General features: G+C 43.8%; 1 protein-coding gene across 1 annotated transcript in view; it reads left to right on the top strand.

Moving 5' to 3' along the window:
- CAMKMT (calmodulin-lysine N-methyltransferase) overlaps nt 1–21,455 on the top strand; it is a 471,234-nt gene that overhangs the window by 427,724 nt on the left and 22,055 nt on the right. The window contains exons 9-10 of the mRNA XM_044291474.1: nt 1,493–1,556; nt 19,673–19,804. Of these exons, the coding sequence (XP_044147409.1) occupies nt 1,493–1,556; nt 19,673–19,804 (196 nt within the window). The remainder of the gene's footprint in view (nt 1–1,492; nt 1,557–19,672; nt 19,805–21,455) is intronic.

Genomic DNA, 21,455 nt, shown 5'->3' with positions numbered 1-21,455 from the left:
AACAAGCCCTCATGAGGCTAAGTGAATGGAAAAATTTAAGGTTATGGCTTTGGGAAGGCAGGGAGGGAAAAACAAATATGTAACAATACAAAATCGCCTAGTCCTGAAAGAGTTTAAGTCTGCTAAGGGTCTGTTCAAACTTGCAAAGCCCTTTAAAGGGAGAAGTAATGACTGCCATTACAATTATCATTGTGGTTCATCTTTTTCAATCGTTTACCAAGAGGTGATTCTTAACTCAGCAGATTCAGAGATCATTTCTTAGGCTGCCCATACATGATACGGCCCTGGCAGCGCGATCTGCATGTAACGCCTGTAATTGGCGTCTGGTACCTGTACATGCTTTTTGTTTCAAATGTACAATGTACAAGTTCAGCCTGGAAAATATGGGCGCGGACAGTAATTAACGTCAAGGGGCATGCAGATCCCGCTGCCAAGGCGGCATTGTGTACGGTCAACCTAACTGTGGGATCCTCAGGCAGATTAAGGGCTCGATCACTCAACCATACTGTCGCCGTGCCCGTGTTGCGGTCTGCAAATAGCGGTCCACAAAACAGCGGCACCGCCCATGTGAGCTCTGCATCATTGACTTGAATGGGTCCGTAAGGTACGGCAAAAGATAGGACATGTCCTATCATTTGCAGCGCAGAGGCATGGAGCCAAAAGCCCATGGAAGGACGTCCAAGTGTTTCCGTGGCCATGTCCTATCTTTTACCATATCTTGCAGATCCTGGACCCATTCAAGTCAGTGGGTCCACATCCGGGATGCGGTGTTCTCACAGCCGGTGCTTACCGCATGGTGACTAATACCTGTGAATGAGACCATACGTGTGAATGAGCCCTTATGTTGATCGCCAGGCCGCATCCCTAATTGTCACCCAGTACCTGCTGTGTCAAATAGCCTGTACAAGTGCGGATCCTGCTGCCGTGGCCACACAGTGTTCGGGCAGCCTAACTGTGGGACCCGCATGCAGATTACCACTATTTGCCAAATGGTATCTGTACTTTATATTTAGCGACGAGCAAAGATCCTAGATCCAAAGTCACTTTGCTCAATACTTTAGATTAATGCTGTACGGAGATTCGTAACTTTGTGAGACCTCGGTGAATAACTTCGGCATTTGATTTTTAAAAGGAAACCACTTTAAAAACTTGGATCCAAACTCGGCTTTGGTTCCGACTGGTACGGATATCCATACAGCATTCATCCCAAGTTTTGCGCGAAGGATCCAAAGCACGCTTCTATCATCACTATTTCTATTATTTCAGTGCAGCCCAGCAATTAGCAGTAATCCACATGCCGATCCCACGGCTGGAACCCGTGCAGTCATCCATTGGGTAGAAGATGACTTGATACTGATTTGATACTAATTGAATTGTCGAGAGCCTTATTAGCTGCAGAATGAGTTCAATTACTTTAATATTTGTCTTTCTTGTATCATTAAAATGTCAAAACCCTCCTGTAATCCGCAATGTGTTCTTTCCTGAATGTCAGCCTGTTTCTGGACCAGTACAGAGCTTGCCTGGTTGATGCAATAAAGAGATTACTCCAGCCCAGTGTAAGTATGTTTCTATTTTCTCCTGATCACTGGCTTCAGAATAATTAGTCTCTGCCCAATGATTGAGAAAGTAATGGAATGGCAGGATTAATGTCATGTAATACTGTAATACTTATTATGTCCAACTTCAATTGAGTCTTCTAATCTATCAGATTCTTTTCCTAATCAGAAACTAGAGAAACTTCTTCTACTTGGCCTTCTGATAAGGCTCACAGTGGGTAGAAAAATAAATGAAACCGCTTCAAAGATTGAATGAGATTATTAATATTATTTTTTTGTAGAGTATTTTTCTTTGATAATGCTGGAGTTGTGTTAAAGTAAGATGGTGACTTTTGTTTTGCACGCACATTAGATCTGGTTAATGTGCTGTGTAGTAATTATTTCTAAAAACAAAATTAAAAGATACACTGATTAAAAAAAACAATACAATTAAAGGGGTTAAACCATGATTAATGTAAAAAATGAAAATCAGACACCATATAGTACATGGCAATCTCTTTCTAACAAAGCTAGAACCAGCCCTGTACCTGACATGGATCCAGAGATCTCCACATTCATTGCTCTGCTAGATTTATCGTATTTTTTGCCCTATAAGACTCATTTTTTTTCTCCCAAAAGTGGTGGTGGTGGGTGAATGGCAGTGCGTCTTATGGGGCGACTGCTGCCATTTGACACTGATACATTGCCAGCCTCGATGTATCAACGGGGAGGGAGGAGGGGCTGGGGGCCGGCAACTGATATTGGAATTGTAGCGGGGCCCGATGCAGTCGCTATTCAGTATTCTATTACACCGGGCTCCGCTCACTGTAGTATTCATATCTAACGTGTAGACATGGGCGCTTTGTTAAATTATAGCAATTCTTTGCAGCAGTAGAAAAATCCACTGTAGTACTCACTTCAAATTCCAGTAGCAGGCAGGCCGGGCGGCAGCATAACGTCACTCACTATGTCACGCGCCTGCTCCTCCCACTTTATGAATGAAGAAGGCGGAGCAGGCGCATGACTTAGTGAGTGACGTTACGCTGCCGCCCGGCCTGCCTGCTACTGGAATTTCAAGTACTACGTGGATTTTGTCTATTGCTGCAAAGAATTGCTATAGTTTAACAAAGCGCCCATGCCTACACGTTAGATATGAATACTACTGTGAGCGGGGCCAGGTGTAATAGAATACAGTAACTGCACTGGGCCTCGCTGCTATTCCAATATCAGTTGCCGCCCCCCAGCCCCTGTATTGGGTGTCATTCACTATTTACACAGGGACACTGTTATGGAGAGGATCTGTGGATGACACATATATAGCATAAGATGCTATATATGTGTCATCCACAGATCTCCCCCATAACAGTGCCATCCACAGATCCCCCATAACAGTGCCATCCACAGATCCCCCCATAACAGTGCCATCCACAGATCCCCCATAACAGTGCCATCCACAGATCCCCCATAACAGTGCCATCCACAGATCCCCCATAACAGTGCCATCCACAGATACCCATAACAGTGCCATCCAAAGATCCCCATAACAGTGCGTCTTCCACAGATCCCCCATAATAGTGTCTTCCACAGACCACCATTAGTTCAAAACCCACCAATAGCACACCTTTTGTTTAAAAATATTTTTTTCTTCTTATTTTTCTCCTCAAAAACCTAGGTACATCTTATGGGCAGGTGCGTCTCATAGGGCGAAAAATACGGTATATCAAGCTGGCAGCTCAAAGGGGAGTGTCTTTTCTACTGCAGCTCAGGGGGCGTGTCCATGCTCTTCCTATCACAGCTCAGGAGGCAGTTGAAGGATGAAACTGAGCATTTGCGACCTTCTCAGTGAGCAGGACAAAGAAACTAGAAAAAAACAAACAGCAGGTGGCGCTATACAGATACATTTTTTAAAATAAGGGTACTTTCACACTAGTGTTATTCTTTTCCGTCACTGAGTTCCGTCCTAGGGGCCTAAATACCGGAAAAGAACTGATCAGTTTTATCCACATGCATTCTGAATGGAGAGAAATCCATTCAGGATGTCTTCAGTTCAGTGACTTTTCAGAATGGAGATAATACTGCAGTATGCTGCGGTATTATCTCTGTTCAAAATTCCGAAATGCCGGATTGTGCATTAATTTACATTGAAATGTATTAGTGCCGGATCCGGCATTAAAAATACCGCAATGCGCAGACTTTAAAAAATGTGAAAAAAATTGAAACTGATCCGTTTGTCCGTATGACAAACGGACAGACGGATCCGTTCTTGCAATACATTTGTGAGACTGATCCAGATCCGTCTACAAATGCTGTCCGTTTGCATGCAGATTGCCTGATCCGGCAGGCAGTTTCACACTCTGCCCCAAGTGTGAAAGTACCCTAAGTCAGTGGCTATGCAAAATTTTTAATTACTGCTGCAGCATCGCAGACTGTGATGTAAAATGGAAGCATTCGCCCCATGAGACGCAGGGGCATTCTCCCCCCTTTTGGGGGGAAAATAGTGCGTCTTATGGGGCGAAAAATATGGTATGTCATTTACCATCCTTGCTGGTTGAATAAAAGTAACTTTAAGTCAAAATTTGCCAGGGGTATGAATAATTATAGGCAACACTCAGTGCCCTGCCTGTGCTGTTCATAGTGTGCCCTGCGCTGATGAATGGCAGGAAGAGTCTAAGGCATATTGGCACGTTTCAGACTTTTTCGAGGGTGCGGGTGGCCACAGAGAGGGCTCTGAGTGCTGCCTATGGCACCCGTGCCATAGGCTCGCCGCCACTGCCCTATAAGGTTTACTGAGCTGGTAGTGCAACTCAACAGAATGTGAACTGAGCCGTTAATTCAACTGGCACCTTTAATTCTAAACTGCAGGGGAAAGGCCTGGCTAGCCATGGTTTCTCAATCTGATTTTGAACATTTCAATATTAAAATGTTCTCAAAAGGGACAGTAGCACAATGTTACACATATATTGATGAACATATGTGGGCTGAGCCGTGGCTCTGTTTACATCTTTGGGCACCTCCTTCCACTGTCTTCACGACTCATGAGTAGCTCTTGGAGGTCTCATGTGTAAGAAGGTGCCAGTCACATTACAACCACTGTACCACAGCTTCAGTAGGCAGATATGTTTATCTTCTGTGGTTCTTCAAACCCTCATTGTATAATTCTATTTTTTGTGGCCAAATACGTCTATGAAAGCAAAGTCATTGCTTATCATCCTTTCATCAGAGACCAGGCTTTAGTTTGATGTCCAAGCCCTGTTTCTAAATACCCAATTAGTGGCCAAATAGAATGGACTAGGTGTTGTCTAGGCCTTGGCAAATGCCCAGTGAGCCCTACCCCTGGTTATGAATCTGTTAATAGGATCAATATTAATATGAAAGCCTTCAGTTATACCTTTTATGAATATAATTTAATCTGCACCTCTATTTTGTCTACAATTTTTGTGACGAAAAAAAAAATGCACACACCATAATTTCACGATAATTTGCAAGTTTCTACTCTTCTCGACACTTTTTAAAAGTCGTGTGAAAAGTGGATGGGGCTTATTAGGAGAATCACCAAAGAATGTTTGTCACGCACCGCCCCCTCAGTGTGGCACTAGACATGACACGGAGTGTTCTTTTAAGGAGTTGCACGTGTTCTGTGCTTTATTTTGGGATCATCTGAAGTGAGTACAAGGCGGAGGATCTAAGCATGTTGCCCTGTTGACTTTGGCACACTCCCAATCAGTGAAGGATGACCGGGTTTGACTACTATCACTTCTAGCTAGCTGCAGATTGATTCGCCAGTTTACATTAGGCTTTTGTGAGTCAATAGTTGAATACATTTTTTTTTTTAACAATAGGAACACAAACATAGCTGGAGATGTTACTTTATATGGATACAGCCTTATAATACATTTGGCAATCGGGCGAATCCAGGGTTAGGGAAGACGCACCTTAAATATCTCATTATCTGTTGTTTGCAGAGAGAAGGCTTACGTTTTAATGGATTATTTAATACAGGGATTACCCCCCGCTGTATTCGACAGCACTTTGTTCTGTCTTGTATCACAGCGCGCAGCCATGTTTGTTTTCACATTGCGCCAGCGATAAGGTTTGTGTTGATAGCACACCTCGTAAAACACAAAAACTGTCAGTGCACCCGATGGGCTTTTATTATGTATGAACATAAACCGGGAACCGTGAGCCATAGACCAAAACGTAAGGAGGAGTTTATCAAAACCCCCCCCCCCCCCCCCCCCCCGTTTTTTGGCATAAAAATGTCTCAAAACCTGTGGTGGTCATTTATCAACTTGAAATACAGCTGTTTTAGGCATATTTTAGGTGCAGATTGCAGTGGTTAGTTGTGCCACAATCTGCAACTTTTCCCCGCTCACGACATGTCTAAAAAAGTGGGTCTGATGTGGGTGGAGCAGGGGACAGGCCGGCATGCCCGTCTCATTCATCATTTTCGACGCCTGTTTTAGGTGTAGAAAATGGTCTAAATGTAAGCCAGAAAGGAAGCGGTCTTACATTTAGAAGCGGCGCTGGATGCACCGAAGTTATGGAGAGGCTAGCGCCTCTTCATAACTTCCGCGGATCCACCACCAGTGCAGGGCTTTGTTAAGAGCGACGTCTAAAAGGCCAGTCTTATTAAATGACCCCCTTTGTTTGCGACTTACACCAAGTGGCATTCCCAAAAAGGGAGCATGGGGAAGGGTCATCGGACCAGGCATATTTATCTTTACGCCATTTACACCTGGCGTAAATGAAGACACAAATCTATGACAGTATATATGAAAAATGCCCAACCAGCGAGGGTAAATAAATAAAGCTCGCTAGCTACCACGGTTATGGATATGTATAGAAGAGGAGGTAGCGTATATTAAGACTTAACGTTTAATAAGTTTACAAGTAAAATAAATGGACAAACACATAAATCAAAAAAGTGTGCACACCAAAAACGTGTCACAAACAACACACACATAAATCGTCACAGTAGGCAACCACAAGACTATGGCTAAACCCATGTGAACAGGGTAACACTGTATTCCACCGCAGGTATAAATTCCACAGAAATATAATATAAACGGGAACAGTCTTACCAGTGGGTGACGCTCATCTGGGTATGGTGGCGCAATCCCCAGAGTCCGTGTTACCTGGTAGAGCAGCGTCCAAGCGAGGATCACTATCCCTACACACCCCTGCCAGGCCTATAGAGCCCTATAGCCCGGCTAAAGGTTGCACGACCGGGGGCTGATCCTACAGTGATGGATTACCAAAATGACCCTAACTAGGGGTACACAGTAAATACATTTATGGTCATGCGCAAGATCCCTTGGGATCTTGCGCATGACCATAAATGTATTTACTGTGTACCCCTAGTTAGGGTCATTTTGGTAATCCATCACTGTAGGATCAGCCCCCGGTCGTGCAACCTTTAGCCGGGCTATAGGGCTCTATAGGCCTGGCAGGGGTGTGTAGGGATAGTGATCCTCGCTTGGACGCTGCTCTACCAGGTAACACGGACTCTGGGGATTGCGCCACCATACCCAGATGAGCGTCACCCACTGGTAAGACTGTTCCCGTTTATATTATATTTCTGTGGAATTTATACCTGCGGTGGAATACAGTGTTACCCTGTTCACATGGGTTTAGCCATAGTCTTGTGGTTGCCTACTGTGACGATTTATGTGTGTGTTGTTTGTGACACGTTTTTGGTGTGCACACTTTTTTGATTTATGTGTTTGTCCATTTATTTTACTTGTAAACTTATTAAACGTTAAGTCTTAATATACGCTACCTCCTCTTCTATACAAATCTATGACAGCTAGCAGGCTGCCATAGATTTCTGTGGGGCTGCTGGAGGATGCGCCAAATCTTTGAAGAGGCCTGTGCCGCGCATAAATTAGGCGAATCCTCAGGCTGCTCAAGAATAGGCCATGTCTTAAAAAAGGTCCCCCCAAAGTGTTATACAAGTGGTCCCTCAAATTACAATATTAGGCCTCATGCACGTGACTATGTACGTTTTGCGGTCTACAAACCGCAGTTCTGCAAAATACGGGTGCAGTCCACATTTTATTTGTGTGGACCCATTGACAATGGGTCCATGGTCCGCATTTTGAGGCTGTATTCTGTGTTTTTGCAGAACGAACATACGGATGTGGAAAGTACAAAATGCGGATGTGACATTGAGGCACATTTATTAAGACGGTGTTTTAGACGCGGGGATTGCCGAAATTATGAAGAGGCGCAGACCTCTTCCTAACTTCGGCGTATCCACCACCGCTTCTTAATGTAAGAAATCTTCCTAGCTGTCTTACCTTTACCCCTTTTTCTACGCCTGAAACAATATAGCCGTATCTCAGCTTCATAAATGACCCCCAGGGTCTGTATTTTGAAGATCCGCAAATTGTGGACCACAAAATACATCCAGTTATGTGCATGAGGCCTTAATTGGTTTCGGGACCACCATGGTATGTTGAAACCATTGTAACTTGAGTTCATTACTGTATGGAAAACTGGTAAAGCCCCCAAATACCTTCCCAAGGTAGAAGAAAATAGAGACGTAAGAAAAATATGCAGATAACTAAGACAGATACAGCAAGTCCTTACAGTCACGCGGTCCGTACATATTGTAGTAAAATGACCCTAGTATACTATAGGGAATACGTTCAGTTGCTCTCCATTTACTTATGAGGATATTAAGCGACATTAATATATTTTTTGAGAATGAAATTATACCCACGGGAGGTATTTAAGGGTACAGCCGCAGGATCAGCAACAGGTTTGAAGAAAGGGAATTCTAGCAAAAGTGGATTGTACTGTGAAAGGGCCGTGCGTCGGCTGATTTGTTTTCACAGTTCTCACCACCTGTGAAGCTGTTCTGATAGAAGACAGGTTTTCACTTTAACTTTGAGATGAAAGGCGTGCTGGTGGTTATGCCTTCAGTATGCTGCAATGTGCTGCTAAAGTATATCCCTGCTGTTCCCCATGAATTGATTGGGAGTTTATTTCTTCTTATGCCGTAGCTCTCTGCAGCATTTCACCGATAGACTTTGAGTTTTTAATACACAGCAATGCTCACCACCTGAGAGACAGTTCCGATGGGACACTGAGTTCATCTTCAGCTTCAGGCTGGAAAACAAAAGATTTTTTCCTGGACGACACGGGTTAGGTTTTCATTCTTCCGCCTCGTCAGGTTATTATGTAGCGCTGCTTCGCTCTGTGAAATGGCCCCGATGGTTATCATATTTTTCACCAATGTATTACCAGTATTAATACACATTTAGAAGCATCCGCTGTGATTGTGTTGTCGGAGTATCCAGCGGGGTTGCAGTCACGTAGGATTCAAGTGTTTGTCTACAGATCTATTTGTAACATTTCCATGTGTAGGGTTTGTACTTTTATATGTTGGAAATTATATATTTATTTTTTGTTTTTTTACTATGCGTAGTTACACTTTCTTGGCAAACATTTGGCCATGTTGACACCCAAACCGATAGATAGAGCTGCTTGCAATTTTGTCAGGAGCATAGAAATTGAAATGACAAGATTGGACGTCCCCCAACCCCACCTTTCTTTTTTTTTTTCGTATGGACTGGGCAGATGCCATGTTTTGAAAGAATCTAAGGTCCCAAAAATCCATTAGTAGGAATCATTTATGGCTAAAAATTCAACAAAAGTTGCTTAGTTTCTTCCAGCATACAACATGGTACCTAATGATTCCCCTGCTAATACCCCATCCCTAGGATTGTCATAGTGTAGTCTCAAGAAAGAAAAACACTTGTGAAATTATCTCTACAGAAATATGGCTTTAAAAAGTTGCAAAAATAAGGCTTTATGACTTTCAGGGCCTGTTTGCTCAAAAAATTTCTGACCGTTTAGTATGAAGTCAGCTGGAATTTGGACATGGGCCAAATTTATCAAATGCAACTTGTAAAATTGTTGCAGTTTTATTCCAGTAAAGGGGTGGTATACAAAGTGGAGAAACATCTCATGACCAAAATGTAAGACTTGAAGATGCACCACATTTATCAAGCATAAATTACGACAACAAAGACTCCTGTAGAACTGACTTTAAAATTTCCTTCATGGTAAATATGCTAAATAAATGTGGAGCCCCAGTTAAGGGTCTTCAACACAGAGAAAGCCAGATATCCTTCAAAAGAAGGAAAACCCAAGCAAAGGGGTGTCTCCATTACAGAGATCATCAGATCCACCATATTAAGTGGCCCCTATGTCAAGATCCTCTTTTTCAAGCTTTAAGGATGTGACGGGAGAAGACCTAAGCTGGTTATCCATCCACAGACAGCTGTTTCGGGGTGTTGCCCCTCATCAGTGTGGAGTAGGATTCTGGCTAATTAGGAGAAATGCCTTGGAGACTGCTCAAACATTTATTATTTTGTTTGAGTCTTCATGGTAAATGTCATCCATAGATTGTTGCATTCCATAGGACAATCCCGTGGCATGCTGTGGGAAGGTGACTGGGCTTGACAAGAAAGCACTTACCTGGAGGTGACGTCCTCAAGCCAGGCATAACACTGGTAACAGGAAGGTTATGAGACCACTACTGCTCCCAATTCCTGGGTGGGATATCTTGCATCAGGTTGGAAGAGGAAATTATTGGTACAGGCAAGTAAAGAAGACAAAATAGTCAGGGACTATATAGGAATAGGGAACTGGGATAGTCCATGCGTCAGATAATATATAGATAATATAGAGTTGTAATATATGCAAATGAGCCCTGTCAATGAAAGTGCAGAGGGTGTGGCAGTTGCTGAGAGAGCAGAGTCTCTAGGTGTAACAGCAACACCCATGTTTCTCCTAGAAGCTCATTTGCATATATTAAAACATAATTTTTCTCTGCAATGCCGGCATGTATGAACATGGAACCAACACAGATGTCTTTAGCTGCCAAGTGCACATGTAACACGTCAGCCAGTGTCATAGGTACAAAACTGCTGACAGAGGCCCTTTAACCACTTCAGCCCCGCTAGCTGAAACCCCCTTCATGACCAGAGCACTTTTTACACTTCGGCACTACACTACTTTCACCGTTTATCGCTCGGTCATGCAACTTACCACCCAAATGAATTTTACCTCCTTTTCTTCTCACTAATAGAGCTTTCATTTGGTGGTATTTTATTGCTGCTGACATTTTTACTTTTTTTGTTATTAATCGAAATGTAACGATTTTTTTGCAAAAAAATGTCATTTTTCACTTTCAGCTGTAAAATTTTGCAAAAAAAACGACATCCATATATAAATTTTTCGCTAAATTTATAGTTCTACATGTCTTTGATTAAAAAAAAAGTTTGGGCAAAAAAAAAATGGTTTGGGTAAAAGTTATAGCGTTTACAAACTATGGTACAAAAATGTGAATTTCCGCTTTTTGAAGCAGCTCTGACTTTCTGAGCACCTGTCATGTTTCCTGAGGTTCTACAATGCCCAGACAGTAGAAAAACCCCACAAATGACCCCATTTCGGAAAGTAGCCACCCTAAGGTATTCGCTGATGGGCATAGTGAGTTCATAGAACTTTTTATTTTTTGTCACAAGTTAGCGGAAAATGATGATGATTTTTTATTTTTTATTTTTTCTTACAAAGTCTCATATTCCACTAACTTGCGACAAAAAATAAAAAATTCTAGGAACTCGCCATGCCCCTCACGGAATACCTTGGGGTGTCTTCTTTCCAAAATGGGGTCACTTATGGGGTAGTTATACTGCCCTGGCAATTTAGGGGCCCAAATGTGTGAGAAGAACTTTGCAATCAAAATGTGTAAAAAATGACCGGTGAAATCCGAAAGGTGCACTTTGGAGTATGTGCCCCTTTGCCCACCTTGGCTGCAAAAAAGTGTCACACATCTGGTATCGCCGCACTCAGGAGAAGTTGGGGAATGTGTTTTGGGGTGTCATTTTACATATACCCATGCTGGGTGAGAGAAATATCTTGGCAAAAGACAACTTTTCCAATTTTTTATACAAAGTTGGCATTTGACCAAGATATTTTTCTCACCCAGCATGGGTATATGTAAAATGACACCCCAAAACACATTCCCCAACTTCTCCTGAGTACGGCGATACCAGATGTGTGACACTTTTTTGCAGCCAAGGTGGGCAAAGGGGCACATATTCCAAAGTGCACCTTTCGGATTTCGCAGGCCATTTTTTACACATTTTGATTGCAAGGTACTTCTCACACATTTGGGCCCCTAAATTGCCAGGGCAGTATAACTACGCCACAAGTGACCCCATTTTGGAAAGAAGACACCCCAAGGTATTCCGTGAGGGGCACGGCGAGTTCCTAGAATTTTTTATTTTTTGTCGCAAGTTAGTGGAATATGAGACTTTGTAAGGAAAAAAGAAAAAAAAAATCATCATTTTCCGCTAACTTGTGACAAAAAATAAAAAATTCTAGGAACTCGCCGTGCCCCTCACGGAATACCTTGGGGTGTCTTCTTTCCAAAATGGGGTCACTTGTGGCGTAGTTATACTGCCCTGGCAATTTAGGGGCCCAAATGTGTGAGAAGTACCTTGCAATCAAAATCTGTAAAAAATGGCCTGTGAAATCCGAAAGGTGCTCTTTGGAATATGTGCCCCTTTGCCCACCTTGGCTGCAAAAAAGTGTCACACATCTGGTATCGCCGTACTCAGGAGAAGTTGGGGAATGTGTTTTGGGGTGTCATTTTACATATACCCATGCTGGGTGAGAGAAATATCTTGGCAAAAGATAACTTTTCCCATTTTTTTATACAAAGTTGGCATTTGACCAAGATATTTTTCTCACCCAGCATGGGTATATGTAAAATGACACCCCAAAACACATTTCCCAACTTCTCCTGAGTACGGCGATACCAGATGTGTGACACTTTTTTGCAGCCTAGATGCGCAAAGGTGCCCAAATTCCTTTTAGGAGGGCATTTTTAGACATTTGGATCCCAGACTTCTTCTCACACTTTCGGGCCCCTAAAAAGCCAGGGCAGTATAAATACCCCACATGTGACCCCACTTTGGAAAGAAGACACCCCGAGGTATTCAATGAGGGGCCTGGCGAGTTCATAGAAATTTTTTTTTTTTTGCATAAGTTAGCGGATATTGATTTTTTTTGTTTTTTTCTCACAAAGTCTCACTTTCCGCTAACTTAGGACAAAAATTTCAATCTTTCATGGACTCAATATGCCCCTCACGGAATACCTTGGGGTGTCTTCTTTCCGAAATGGGGTCACATGTGGGGTATTTATACTGCCCTGGCTTTTTAGGGGCCCTAAAGCGTGAGAAGAAGTCTGGAATATAAATGTCTAAAAATGTTTACGCATTTGGATTCCGTGAGGGGTATGGTGAGTTCATGTGAGATTTTATTTTTTGACACAAGTTAGTGGAATATGAGACTTTGTAAGAAAAAACAAAAACAAACAAAAAAATTTCGCTAACTTGGGCCAAAAAAAATTCTGAATGGAGCCTTACAGGGGGGGTGATCAATGACAGGGGGGTAATCACCCATATAGACTCCCGGATCACCCCCCTGTCATTGATCACCCCCCTGGTAAGGCTCCATTCAGACGTCCGTATGATTTTTACGGATCCATAAAACACATGTGGACGTCTGAATGGAGCCTTACAGGGGGGTGATCAATGACAGGGGGGTGATCAATGACAGGGGGGTGATCAATGACAGGGGGGTGATCACCCATATAGACTCCCTGATCACCCCCCTGTCATTGATCACCCCCCTGTAAGGCTCCATTCAGACGTCCGTATGATTTTTACGGATCCATGGATCGGATCCGCAAAACACATGCTGACGTCTGAATGGAGCCTTACAGGGGGGTTATCAATGACAGGGGGTGATCAGGGTGATCACCCCCCTGTCACTGATCACCCCCCCTGTAAGGCTCCATTCAGACGTCCGTATGATTTTTACGGATCCATGGATACATGGATCGGATCCGCAAAACATATGCGGACGTCTGAATGGAGCCTTACAGGGGGGTTATCAATGACAGGCGGGTGATCACCCATATAGACTCCCTGATCACCCCCCTGTCACTGATCACCCCCCCTGTAAGGCTCCATTCAGACGTCCGTATGATTTTTACGGATACATGGATACATGGATCGGATCCGCAAAACACATGCGGACGTCTGAATGGAGCCTTACAGGGGGGTTATCAATGACAGGGGGTGATCAGGGTGATCACCCCCCTGTCACTGATCACCCCCCCTGTAAGGCTCCATTCAGACGTCCGTATGATTTTTACGGATACATGGATACATGGATCGGATCCGCAAAACACATGCGGACGTCTGAATGGAGCCTTACAGGGGGGTTATCAATGACAGGGGGTGATCAGGGAGTGTATATGGGTGATCACCCGCCTGTCATTGATCACCCCCCCTGTAAGGCTCCATTCAGACGTCCGCATGTGTTTTGCGGATCCGATCCATGTATCCATGGATCCGTAAAAATCATGCCGACGTCTGAATGGAGCCTTACAGGGGGGTTATCAATGACAGGGGGTGATCAGGGAGTGTATATGGGTGATCACCCGCCTGTCATTGATCACCCCCCCTGTAAGGCTCCATTCAGACGTCCGCATGTGTTTTGCGGATCCGATCCATGTATCCATGGATCCGTAAAAATCATGCCGACGTCTGAATGGAGCCTTACAGGGGGGTGATCAATGACAGGGGGTGATCAGGGAGTGTATATGGGTGATCACCCGCCTGTCATTGATCACCCCCCTGTAAGGCTCCATTCAGACTTCCGCATGTGTTTTGCGGATCCGATCCATGGATCCGTAAAAATCATACGGACGTCTGAATGAAGCCTTACAGGGGGGTGATCAATGACAGGGGGGTGATCAATTACAGGGGGTGATCAGGGAGTGTATATGGGTGATCACCCGCCTGTCATTGATCACTTCCCCTGTAAGGCTCCATTCAGACGTCCGCATGTGTTTTGCGGATCCGATCCATGTATCCTTGGATCCGTAAAAATCATACGGACGTCTGAGTGGAGCCTGACAGGGGGGTGATCAATGACAGGGGGGTAATCAGGGAGTTTATATGGGATGATCATGGGTGATCAGGGGTTTATAAGGGGTTAATAAGTGACGGGGGGGTGTAGTGTGGTGTTGGGTGCGACTTTACTGACCTACCTGTGTCCTCTGGTGGTCGATCCTAACAAAAGGGACCACCAGAGGACCAGGTAGCAGGTATATTAGACGCTGTTATCAAAACAGCGTCTAATATACCTGTTAGGGGTTAAAAAATTCGGATCTCCAGCCTGCCAGCGAGCGATCGCCGCTGGCAGGCTGGAGATCCACTCGCTTACCTTCCGTTCCTGTGAGCGCGCGCGCCTGTGTGCGCGCGTTCACAGGAAATCCCGGCCCTCGCGAGATGACGCGTATATGCGTCGTTGAGCGCAGGGCTGCCGCCTCCGGACCGCACATCTGCGTTAGGCGGTCCGGAGGCGGTTAAAGGGAACCTGTCACGTTGAAAATTGTGCAGGCAGCATGTTATAGAGCAGGAGGAGCTGAGCAGATGGATATATAGTTTTATGGAAAAATATTTAGAATAACTCCCATTTAATATATTTAAATTTCTGCTCATTCTAGGCTTTGAAGTTCAGGAGGCGGTCCTATCAGTGATTGACAGCTACCTCTGTATACACAATCATAGAGGAAAGGCTGTCAATCACTGATAGAACCGCCTACTGGACTTCAAAGCTCAGAATGAGCAGGAATTTAAATATATGACCCACCCCCAGGAGGAATCGAGGCGAAACGTACGTTGGGGTTTCTCACCCCCTGAACACTGGGTCTGTATTCTATTTTATTGGTTCCACTTGTGTATTAGTATGCAACCGAGTATGGTAATAATGTCCTTTTAGTATGGGTACAATACAGTTGCAGTACTATACTGTATGATGGAATTTTCTTTGGGGTGCTATTGCTCCATTTTAGGCACAATTGGTAGTCAGTATTCTTTACTTCAGGTATAGATTATTATGTATTAATACTATCTTCTGCTGGTCCTTAATATTGTTAAGCAGTCACACCTCAATGTTTCACCCTCACTTGTGGAGGTGTAGAAGACATGTTCAGACCTTGAGTTCTACTGGAGGTGGGATTTTTCTTGTCCACATTGTGAGTCTACGCTGCAATTTTTATAATTTTTAATATGTATATTTCATGATTAAATGAAGGATGTATTTATATTTGATGTGACTGTACAGTACAAATCCACCTGTGAAAAGGAATAGCTAAGTTACATATGTTTGACTGTCTGGTTGCTAAGAACCCATGACCTAATCACCAGTTTTTCTTTTCATTTGGGGTTGTAGGGCAGCATGGCATAGCTGTTTTAGATTACTGGTGTAAGATGGTTGGAAAGACTTAAAGGGAACCTGTCACCAGTTTTATGGTGTCCTAACTAAGGGCAACATAAATAAGTGACTGATTCTCTTAGCAAAATGCTGGGTCACTTTCTTTAAATGAACCAGTCAATCAGCCAACATCTTTTATTGAAAAGCTCCAGCTGATAATGATGAGTCATGAATATTCATGAGCTCCTGACTCTCCCCGCCTACCTGCTGCTTATTGACAGTTTTTTTCCATATGAATCAGCAGCAGGTGGGCAGGGGAGTGGCTATAGCTCTGAATTAAAAATACGCTGGACTCACTGACAAATACGCTGGACTCAAATCAGCTCATTGGCATGCGGCATCTTTGTGTGTATATTATGAGGTAACCATCTGTCACACCAGTAAGTAAATACATCTAAGGTACTTTTTAGTAGTTAATGATTGTATATAATTAGTTAGATTATAATCAAATATCCACATGACAGGTTCCCTTTAAGAGGGTTTTCCCACCACTATCGACTAGAAAACAGGTGCCTGGCCCCCTGTTCAAGATGAGACATGGCCCTGACTTTAATGGTTATTCTCCAGAAACAGAAATGAGCAAGTGAGACGAAGCCCATTTACAGTGAGACATCTAGCCACCTATAGACAGCCATGTGTTCTCAATTTGTTCACACCTCTGTTGGAAATTATGTCATATTCGACAGAGGAATACTGTGATATTATACAGCACTATTCTTCCCGGCAAAATTATGGTCATTGTGGTGGAACCTGACAGACCCCGCTATCAGTGTAGTCCCTTGGACCATTGGAGATGATTTTATGATGGATCCAGCACTCTGTTATTTTTGTCTTTCTGCTCCTATGATGAAACAAAAAAAAGTTTGATGGAAATGTGGAGGCTTTTCACATATATCAGTTGTGTCCGGCCAGCTACTTCAGGCCGAGAGCTGGACCTTACTGATATATGTGTACTGCTCTTCAGTGCACAGATCTGGTGTCTATACACAGTGATGGCTCCAGATAGGAAGACGCTGCATGTACCATTTTTCTATCTGGCGCTATTTGACATCTGATGTCATCAGTGATGTGCCGGATAGTGTTGCGCAAATCAAAGTCATTGCTATTTACAAAGAAATGCTGTTCGTGACAAAGCGCTGGATTATAAGTGAACGATCCCATTTCGTGACAAAGCGCTGGATTATAAGTGAACGATCCCATAAAAAACTGTGGGATTAGTTCTAGCTTCAGTTCCTCTCTGGTGTTTTCTGCACCTCGCCAGAGGAGAACTAAACAGGACTGGCAGATATAGGTGAAGCTGGCCTAAGACCCCCCCCCCCCCCCCCATAAAATGCTGGTAAAGACAGGAAGTGTTATAATGTAATAAAAGTGGCCTTAGGCCTCATGCACACAACCGTATGTATTTTGCGGTCCGCAAAAGAACTGATCTGCAAAAAATACGGATGATACCGTGTGCATTCCGTATTTTGCGGAACGGAACAGCTGGCCCCTAATAGAGCAGTCCTATCCTTGTCCGTAATGCGGACAGTATAAGGACATGTTCTATTTTTTTTGCAGTCCGCCAAAAAAACGGAACGGACACGGAAAGAAAAAACATTCGTGTGCATGAGACCTTACCTGTCTGATCCCTCTCCATTCCTGGGTTGGTGTCTCCACTTTCAGTGCTGCAGTGATGATGTCCCCTCTACCCCACGTGATCACTGCCAGTTACTGGCCTCGGCGTTCATGTGAGGTAGTCATCATTGCTGCAGTACCAGAAACAAAAACTGGCTTTGCGGTGGTGCCAAAACGGCAAGGGATCAGACAGGAGAGTAAGGCTGTTTTTAGAACACTCTCTACATTTGCCTAATTTTTGGGGGGTCTCTGAAAACCCATTTAAACATAAGATATATTTAATAAATGGATCAGATAAACCTTTTGCAATTTCACCTTCTCGCCCTGATGTGGCTGTAATAGCTTTAATGCCTCGAGTAGTTAAGAAATGGACACGGAAATCAATCTTTCCTTAGATTAAAATGCTTTTCTAGTGCTTTTCTCAATACAGTTTCTGTTGTGGGTTCAGTCTGCTCTAATGAGTTCTACTGATAAAGACACTGTCTAAAAATTCACTCGGTTAGAATGCTCGCACAATGGCCTCTCGTTGTTGATTTATTTTACTATTGTCCGCTGTGCTCTACTACTTGAGGAGAGTACGCAGCCCACATAATTCCAGATATGACTGGCAGGAGCAGAATCCAACTATTCATTGTTTCATTTGGTGCATCTTAATCCTCTGGCTTTTGACTAAGGCCTCTTGCACATGAAAGTGTGCGCCCCGAGGCCGTGCTGCGGCCTGCAAATTGCGGGCCGCAATGCACTAACACCAACCGTGGGGCAGCCGCAGCGGATAGGTCACTTTAATGGGTCCGCGATCCGCCCGTTCTGCAAAAAGATAGGACATGTTCTATCTTTTTGCGGAACGGAAGTACGGAACGACACCCCACGGAAGCACTCCGTAGTGCTTCTGTAGGGTTCGGTTCCGTGCTTCGGTTCCGCACCATTCTTCATCTCCAGATTTGCGGACCCGTTTAAGTGAACGGGTCCGCATCCGTGATGCGGAATGCCCACGGAATGGCGCCCGTGTATTGCGGATCCGCAAATGCGGTCTGCAATACGGCCACAGAGCGCACACGTTCGTGTGAAAGAGGCCTAAGACTAGCATATGAAACGCCAGTTTCAATATACCTGCCCCTATACCACCTATGTTTATTCTCTCCATTGATCCCGACAGCCGCATTCGCCAGCAATGTCTATTGTTTATGGTGCTACAAGCTATACCTTGTTGTTCGATCATGTTGACGACAATGCTAAATTATTTCTATCTGCTCAGCATCTCCTCCATGAAGGAGCCATGAAGACCCTGCAGCTTAAGGAGCAGCCTCTCACCACATCATGAGATCCCTCTGCATACCTGAATGAGCAGACAGGAAAGCAGGACTGAGCATGTGTGTCCAGCCCTGCACATTTACTGAGTGGACATGGAAAGTCTGTTCAATGGAAACAGCACATGGCGCTATACTAACAATATTTATGGAATATCTGAAGACATAAGCATTCTTTTAAACTGGTTTAAATACAAAAAATGTTTTATAATTATGCGCTATATTTAACTAAACAATATTTTTCATGGGACAACCCCAGCCTGTGGGTATGGCTCATCTCACCCCTGGAAATTAGCTGTTTTTGATGGGTGAAGCCATGCCTGGCCACAAATTAACTGTGCAGTGGCAGACAGATTGTAGTATTACATTGAAACGAATGGCAAACCATGCCATACATTGAAAGTTGGGGTCCGTTCTTTGTGAGCAGCTCTGACTCATGAAGGAGGGAGTCAAGTGGAATAGCCATATTACCTAATATTAGAAGGGGCTGTGGGGAGACGTCACATTTCTCCTTTTGATTTTGGTTTTAGATGATTGGTTCATTTTGAGTTTCCATCAAGCATCAAAAAAGCGGTTGTCAAGGGCAGAAAAACACGGCTACATTTTTTTCAACAACAGTGCCACACCTGTCCACAGGTGGTGTGTGGTATTGCAGCTCACTGGAGCAGACCTGCAGTACTAGAAACAACCCAGGAACAGATGTGGACCTGTTCCGGAAATAAAGCCGCCATGTTTTTGTAATTCTGTACAATCCCTTTAAAGAAAAGTAACCTTCAGCCCACTCTAGTCATATTTGGACATTCACCTAACGTTCTTCTACAAATGCGTTTTTTTGTTTCATTCTTACAGGGAAAAGCGATGGTATTTGCTCCACCAAGAGGGAACACTTTAAAGCAGTTTTGCAATCTAGCAGAAGCGGCCGGCTTTTCTATCCAAAGACAGGAAAATTACGATGAGCACATTTCCAACTTCCACTCCAAGGTTGGTTCTCTGCTTGCGACAGATAATACTTTAATCCACATTGCATTTTGAAAAGATCATGGTCTTTTTGGCAGGTAACAAACGTTTGATTAAAGCAGTCCTTAGGTGAGCTGCTTCTAAACAGCTATTTTTATGTGATTAGTTTTTGCTGTTAAACCGCCCTTTATCTCTCCGTGTCTAGCGGGGGTTTTAACACAAGAATCTCCTAGCTGAGTTACCATAGGGAAAGAAAAAAAACAAACTAATATTCGCCGCCGTCCCCGTTCGCGGTTACTTGTATGACACATTGCTTACAGTCCAAAGTCAACAAGCGGGTAAAACGGCTGCAAATAAAACAAACCCAAATGTTCAGCTAATCTGGAAAGAAAATGCGGGGAAACAAAACAGACGGCTAATGTCTAATTGTGTCCTATCATACCTTAAATCCTTATCTCTAGTTGCTTTATAGTCGGGTCATTTGGCAGATTGAAACTGCTAAATTTCGAAACAGCATTTCACAGCTGCGAGGTTAGATGTCACATCGAGGCGCCGTAAGATTTAGGTCAAAAGCACTTATCTGTGATGTCTAAGCTTGCTTACATAAAGCCACGGCTCTCCGCTATAGTCTCGTCGTCAGCTGTAGGTAGATACTAATGAAAGGCGTAATAGGAGGGAGCGGCTGGGCCGCGGTTTGCAGGATCTGGGGAAATATCCAATGCATGGAAGATATAGGTCGCTTAAAGGGCACTTAACATACAGGCTTAGGCAGATTACATTGTCGTGGACTGGCCTGCCAACCGTTGTATCCTGCCCGCAGTGACTGCAGTAATCACGGAGCAGAAGACGAGCTGCTGCCAGTCCATAGGCTGTTCTCTGCGATGTCAAAGCGAACCTCCGGTCTATTAAAGAAAATGTGTCACCTACCATTTTTTTTGTCCCGCCTAGTTAAAACCAGATAGTGACACGTATCCTTTTTTTCCAATCTGCTTTTTTTTTAAGATTGAAGCTTTTTTTTTAATTTTTATTCTAGTTCCTGAACATGAATATGGGGGTGGCCATCTTACCTGAGCTGTTGTTAACAGCATTTAGAAGTTTGCTTTACAGTAGCCATTACGAGTTGTAGAAACAATGGACAGGAGGGGACTCCTTGACTTCTGTGGGAGAGTTGTTGTTTTTTTTTAGACATGCTCTATGATCTGTGTTCAGAGAGGGGGAGTAGATAAGCTGTGACATCACCTATTGTGAATGGGGGCTCCTGTGTTATTTATATACAGGTGTTGCCTGTCATTGGAGTCCTGTCACTGATGATAATGAAGCGACTGCTGAAAAGTGATGCTAATTTTTATCTCGAATATCTGCACTTCGAGAATTCGCAAAGATCTAGAATATAGTGCTATATCTTCGTAATCGCTAATATTCTAGATTTTTTTTCATCAGTATCCTCCCTTCTTGCTTGTGGGCCAATGAGAAGGCTGCAATGTCTTTGTCTGAGCTTAGCAACCTCCCTAGCAACCAATAGGAAAGCTGCCTACCCCTTACTATATAAGAACCTCCCCAGCAGCCATTTCCTGCAGTTTTTTGCAGTTCTGAGAGAGAGAGAGCAGTGTCATTGCTGTGCTCTGTGCTTTCCACACTACATTAGATAGATAGTTAGCTAGCTCTAGGGGTGCAC

This window comes from Bufo gargarizans, chromosome 4, assembly GCF_014858855.1.
Source record: "Bufo gargarizans isolate SCDJY-AF-19 chromosome 4, ASM1485885v1, whole genome shotgun sequence".
Classification (NCBI taxonomy): Eukaryota; Metazoa; Chordata; class Amphibia; order Anura; family Bufonidae; genus Bufo; species Bufo gargarizans.
This window is presented reverse-complemented; position numbering and strand designations above follow the sequence as displayed.